This window comes from Canis lupus, chromosome 27, assembly GCF_011100685.1.
Source record: "Canis lupus familiaris isolate Mischka breed German Shepherd chromosome 27, alternate assembly UU_Cfam_GSD_1.0, whole genome shotgun sequence".
In the NCBI taxonomy this organism is placed as follows: Eukaryota; Metazoa; Chordata; class Mammalia; order Carnivora; family Canidae; genus Canis; species Canis lupus.
The window spans coordinates 30,321,506-30,327,731 of NC_049248.1; the positions used below are offsets into that span (position 1 = coordinate 30,321,506).

At 40.1% G+C, this 6,226-nt stretch overlaps 1 protein-coding gene across 1 annotated transcript in view; it reads left to right on the top strand.

Annotated features, from left to right (window-relative positions):
* Positions 1-2,186, top strand: part of FGD4 (FYVE, RhoGEF and PH domain containing 4) — a 214,618-nt gene extending 212,432 nt beyond the window's left edge. The window contains exon 18 of the mRNA XM_038577224.1: positions 1,999-2,186. Within this exon, the coding sequence (XP_038433152.1) occupies positions 1,999-2,018 (20 nt within the window). The 3' untranslated portion in view covers positions 2,019-2,186. The remainder of the gene's footprint in view (positions 1-1,998) is intronic.
* Positions 2,187-6,226: the final 4,040 nt, after the last annotated feature.

Here is a 6,226-nt window from a genome sequence, read left to right on the forward strand (position 1 = left end):
TGTGTGAATAGTATGATTTCAGAGAGAAATATTTCCACAGCTAATCCTTTTTAGAAGGTAATAGCCTCCTTCAAGCCTTAATGAATTAATTAATTGGTTCTTCAAAACAATTAGCATCAGCTGAAGAATCCCTTAAAAATAAAGGTTGTCCTGGGATCCCTGGGCGGCGCAGCGGTTTAGCACCTGCCTTTGGCCCAGGGTGCGATCCTGGAGACCCGGGATCGAATCCCACGTCGGGCTCCTGGTGCATGGAGCCTGCTTCTCCCTCTGCCTATGTCTCTGCCTCTCTCTCTCTCTCTGTGTCTATGAATAAATAAAATCTGGGATCCCTGGGTGGCGCAGCAGTTTGGCGCCTGCCTTTGGCCCAGGGCGCGATCCTGGAGACCCGGGATCGAATCCCACGTCAGGCTCCCGGTGCATGGAGCCTGCTTCTCCCTCTGCCTATGTCTCTGCCTCTCTCTCTCTCTCTGTGTGACTATCATAAATAAATAAAAAAAAAATTTTTTTTAAATAATAAAGGTTGTCCTTGGCTCGTCAACATGACATGTTTGAGTCCACCTCATGTACCAGAGTAGAAATATGGTGGAGAAAGCCAGTGTGGCAGAACTCAGAGCTGCTCAAACTAATGTATATAGGAATCATGCAGGGATTGTGTTAAAATACAGCTTCTGATTTAGCCTGTCTGTGATGATACGGGGTCTCGGGTAATGTTGATATTCCAAACCATTCTTTGAAGTAGCAGCTTATACTGAGAACTGTAGACAACTGGCTAGAAGTCCCTGACTCTGCCACTTTTTGTGACTTTAGACACTAACTCTTGAAATGTTGTGGTACTTAGATGATATTTTAGTATATTGCCTGGCCCATATGAGGCATTCACATAATGTTTTATTTTTAATTGAACCATAGTTGACAAATAATATTGCTTTGAGGTTTACAATATAATGATTCAACAATTTTATATGTTACAAAATGTTTACCAGGATAAGTGGAGTTACCATCTGCCATCATACAAAATTATTACATTATTATTAACTATATTCCCTATGCTGTACTTTTTAAAGATTTTATTTATGTATTTGACAGAAAGCAAGCACAAGCTAGGGGAGCAGCAGAGAGAGAGAGAGAGAAGCAGACTCTCTGCTGAACAGGGAGCCCAATGTGGGGCTCAATCCCAAGCAGACTCTTCACTAAGCACAGAGCCCAATGTGGGGCTCCATCTCATGACCCTGAGATCAGGACCTGAGCTGAAATCAAGACTTGGACACTTAACCAACTGAGCCACCGAGGCACCCCAAGGTTTATCTTTTATGGCAAAATACATTTTATTATATTTATATATGCCACATCTTTATTGATAGACACTTAGCCTCTTCCATATCTTGGCTATTGTAAATACTGCAATAAACAACATACATCTCTTAAAATTACTGTTTTATTTTTCTTTGGGTAAATGCCCAGAAATAGAATTAATGGGTGGTATGATTTTTAATTTTTTTTAAAGATTTTATTTATTTATTCATGACAGAGAGAGAGGCAGAGACACAGGCAGAGAGAGAAGCAGGCTCCATGTAGGGAGCCCGACGTGAAACTCGATCCTGGTTCTCCAGGATCACGCCCTGGGCTGAAGGCAGCACTAAACCACTGAGCCACCCGGGGCTGCCCCTCACCAGTGTTTTATAGTTTTCAGAGTACAGGTCTTTTACAACCTTGGTTAGGTTTATTCCTAAGTATCTTACGGGTTTTGGTGCAATTGTAAATGGGATCAATTCCTTGATTTCTTTTTCTACTGCTTCATTATTGTATAGGAGTGTTACAGATTTCTGTACATTGGTTTTATATTCTGCAGCTTTACTGAATTTGTGTATTCTAGCAATGTTTTGGTGTGGAGTCTTTTCTACATAGAGTATCATGTCATTTGAATAGTGGAAGTTTGATTTCTTCCTTGCTGATCTGAATGTCTTTTCTTTCTTTTTGTTGTCTGATTGCTGAGGATAGGACTTCCAGTACTATGTTAAAAAAGAGTGGTGAAAGTGGGCATCCCTGTCTTGGCCTGGAATAAGACTATAGAGGAAAGACTCTGTTTTCCACCATTGAGGATATTAGCTGTGGGTCTTTTGATACATGGCCTTTATGATGTTGAGGTATGTTCCATCTGTCCCTACTTTGTTGAGAGTTTTTATCATGAATGGATGCTGTACTTTGTCAAATGTTTTTTCTACATCTATTGAAAGGATCATATGGTTCTAATCCTTTTTCTTATTAATGTCCTGTATCACAATGATTTGTGAATATTGAACCACACTTGCAGTCCTGGAATAAATCCCACTTGATTGGTGAGTGGTGAGTGATTCTTTTACTGTACTATTGAGTTCAATTTGCTAGTATTTTGTTGAGAATTTTTGCACCCATGTGCATTAAGGATATTGGCCTGTAATTATCTTTTCTTTTTTTTAGTGGAATCTTTATCTGGTTTTGGAATCAGAGGAAGGCTGGCCCCATAGAATGAGTTTGGAAGTTTTCCTTCCATTTCTATTTTTTGGAACAGTTTGAGAAGAGGTATTAACTCTTCTCTAAATGTTTGGTAGGATTCCTCTAGGAAGCCATCTGGCCCTGGACTTTTGTTTTTTGGGAGATATTTGATTACTGATTCCATTTCTTTGCTGGTTATTAATTTGTTCAAATTTTCTATTTCTTCCTGTTTCAGTTTTGGTAGTTCATACATTTGTAGAAACATATCCATTTCTTTCTCAGTTGTCCAGTTTGTTGGCATATAGTTTTTCATAATATTCTCTCATAATTGTATTTCTGTGGTGTTATTTCTTCTCTTTTTTATTTTTTTAAGATTTTATCTATTTATTAGAGAGTGAACAAGAGAGAAAGTATGAGTGGGGAAAGGGGCAGAGGGAGAGGAAGAAGCAGACTCCCCACTTATCAGGGAGCTTGATGTGGAACTTGATGCCAGGACCCTGGGATCATGACCTGAGCCAAAGGCAGATGCTTAACTGACTGAACTACCCAGGTGCACCCTATTTCTTCTCCCTTTTATTTTTTATTGCATTTGTTTGGGACCCTTATCTTTTCCTTTTTTTTTTTTTTAAAGATTTTATTTATTTATTCATAGAGACACAGAGAGAGAGAGGCAGAGACACAGGCAGAGGGAGAAGCAGGTGCCATGCAGAGAGCCTGACGTGGGACTCAATCCAGGGTCTCCAGGATCACGCCCTGGGCTGCAGGAGGCACTAAACTGCTGCACCACCCGGGCTGCCCCCCTTATCTTTTCCTTTTGATAAGTCTGGCTAGAGATTTATTGATTTTATTATTTTTTTCAAAGAACCAGCTCCTGGTTTCATTGATCTGTTGCATTGTTTTTTTGTTGTTGTTTTCTTGTTTTTTTAAGTTTCTGTATCATTTATTTCTGCTCCGATCTTTATTATTCCCTTCATTCTGGCTTCAGGTTTCATTTGTTGTTCTTTCTCTAGTTCCTTTAGGTATAACGCTAGGTGGTTTATTTGAAATTTTTCTTGTTTCTTGAGGTAGGCCTGTTTTGCTATACATTTCTTTCCCTTTGCTGTATCCCAAAGGTTTTGGACTATTGTGTTTTCATTTGTTTCCATGTATGTTTTTAATTTCTTCTTTGATTTCTTGGCTGATCCATATATTGTTGTGTTTTTTTTTTAAAGATTTTATTTATTTATTCATTCACGAGGGACAGAGAGAGGGGGGTGGGGCAGAGACAGAAGCAGGTTCCACACAGGGAGCCTGATGTGGGACTCGATCCTGGGACTCCAGGATCATGCCCTGGGCCAAAGGCGGCGCTAAACCACTGAGCCATCCAGGGATCCCCATTTATTGTTGTTTAGCCTCCGTGTATTTGTAGTCTTCGCAAATTTTTTCTTGTGGTTGACTTCTAGTTTCATAGTGTATGGTCAGAAAAGGTGCATGGTATGATTTCAGTCTTTTTGTATTTGTTGAGGCTTGTTTTGTGACCTAATATGTGATCTATTCTGGAGAATGTCCTATGTCTACTTGAATGTATATTCTGCTGTTTTAGGATGGAATGTTCTGAATATATTTGTTAAGTCCATTTGGTCCAGTGTGTCCTTCAAAGCCATTGTTTCCTTGTTATCCTGCTTAGATGATCTGTCCATTTGTGTGACAAACGTTTCTTCATCCCTTCACTTTCAATCTGCAGGTGTCTTTAGGTCTAAAATGAATCTCTTGTGGTGCCTGGGTGGCTCACTCAGTTAAGCGTCTGCCTTCAGCTCAGGTCATGACCCCAGAGTCCCAGGATGGAGCCCACATCAGGCTCCCTGCTCAGCAGGGCGTCTGCTTCTCCCTCTTACCCTCCCCCCTCTCATGCTCTCTCTCTCTCTCTCTCTCAAATAAATTAATAAAATCTTTAAAATAAAATAGTCTCTCATAGGCAGCATATAGATGGGTCTTGTTTTTCTTTTCTTTTCTTTTTTTTTTTTTATCCATTCTGACATCCTATCTCTTTTGTTTGGTGCATTTAGTCTACCTTCATTCAAAGTAATTTTTTTTAAAGATTTTTAAGTAATCCTCACACCAAACATGGGGCTCAAACCTACAACCCCCAAATCAAGAGTTGCATCTCCACCTACTGAGCCAGCCAGGTGCCCCTCAAAGTAATTGTTGATAGATATGTATTTATCACCATTTTATTACTTGTTTGTTGTTTCCAAAGATTTTCTCTGATCCTTTGTCACTTTTAGTTTCTCTTTTGCACTCTTTTGCAAAAGTCCGCTCTTTTCTTTCAGGGCTGGTTTAGCAGTCACAAACTCCTTTAGTTGTTGTTGTTGTTTTTAAGTAGACTCCATGCCCAGTGTGAAGCCCAATGTAGTGCTTGAATTCACGACCCTGAGATCAAGACCTGAGCTGAGATTAAGAGTTAGACGCTTAACCAACTGAGCCACCCAGGTGCCCCAATTCCTTTAGATTTTGTCTGAGAGACTTCTTATCTCTGCTTCTATTCTGAATGAAAGCGTTGCTGGATAGAGGATTCTTGGCTGCAGCTTTTTCCTGCTCAGCACTTTGACTGTATCATGCCAGTCCCTTCTGTCTTGCCAAGTTTCTGTTGAAAAATCTCCAGTTAGCTTTATGGGTCTTCCCTTGTAAGTTAAGGATTTCTTTTGTCTTGCTGCTTGTAAGATTTTTTTCTTTATCACTGAATTTTGCAATATTAATTACAGTATGTCTTAGTTTGGCCTGCTTTTGTTGCTATTAATGGGAGTTTTCTGTGCCTCATGCATCTGTCTTTCTGTTTCCTTACCCATTTAAGGGAAGTTTTCTGCTATTTCTTGAAATAAATTTTCTGCCCCCTTTTCTCTTTCTTCTTCTGGGACTCCTATAATACAAATGTTTTATGTTTGATGGAGTCACTGATTTCCTTAAGTCTATTCTTGTGTCCCCTAATTCTTCTTTCTTTTTTAATTTTTTTTTTTTAAGATTTATTTATTCATGAGAGACACAGAGAGGAGAGAGACAGAGACACAGGCAGAGGGAGAAGCAGGCTCCATGCAGGAAGCCCGACGTGGGACTCTATCTTGGGTCCCCAGGATCATGCCCTGGGCTGAAGGTGGCATTAAACCATGAGCCACCTGTGCCGCCTGTAATTCTTCTTTCTCTTTGTTATTCAGCTTCATTATTTTCCACCATTTTGTCTTCAGTAGACTTATTCAGTCCTCTGCTTCTTCCAACATCAAGTCTATTTTCTCTCCTTTTTTTTTAAGATTTTATTTATTCATGAGAGACCCACAGAGAGAGGCAGAGACATAGGCAGAGGGAGAGGAAAGCTCCCTGTGGGAAGCCTGATGTTCCACTCAATCCCAGGATCCTGGGATCACGACCTGAGCCAAAGGCAGATGCTAAACCACTAAGCCACCCAGGTGCCCATCAAGCCTATTTTCTAATCTCATTTACTGCATTCCTCACTTCTGACTCTTCTTTATCTCTGTGGTGAGGATCTCTTCTGATATCTTCCACTCTTTTCTCAAGCCCCGTGAGTATCTTCATTGTTGCTTCAAATTCTCCATCAGGCATATTACTTCTATCTGTTTCACTTAGATCTCTGGCCATAGCCTTATCTTGTTCTTTCATTTGGGAAAAATGCCTCCATCTTTGCATTTTGTCTAAGTCTCTACCTTCTTCTTGTGTTAGAAAAGCCAGTTTTGTCTCCCGCTCCTGGAAATAATGGCCTTATGAA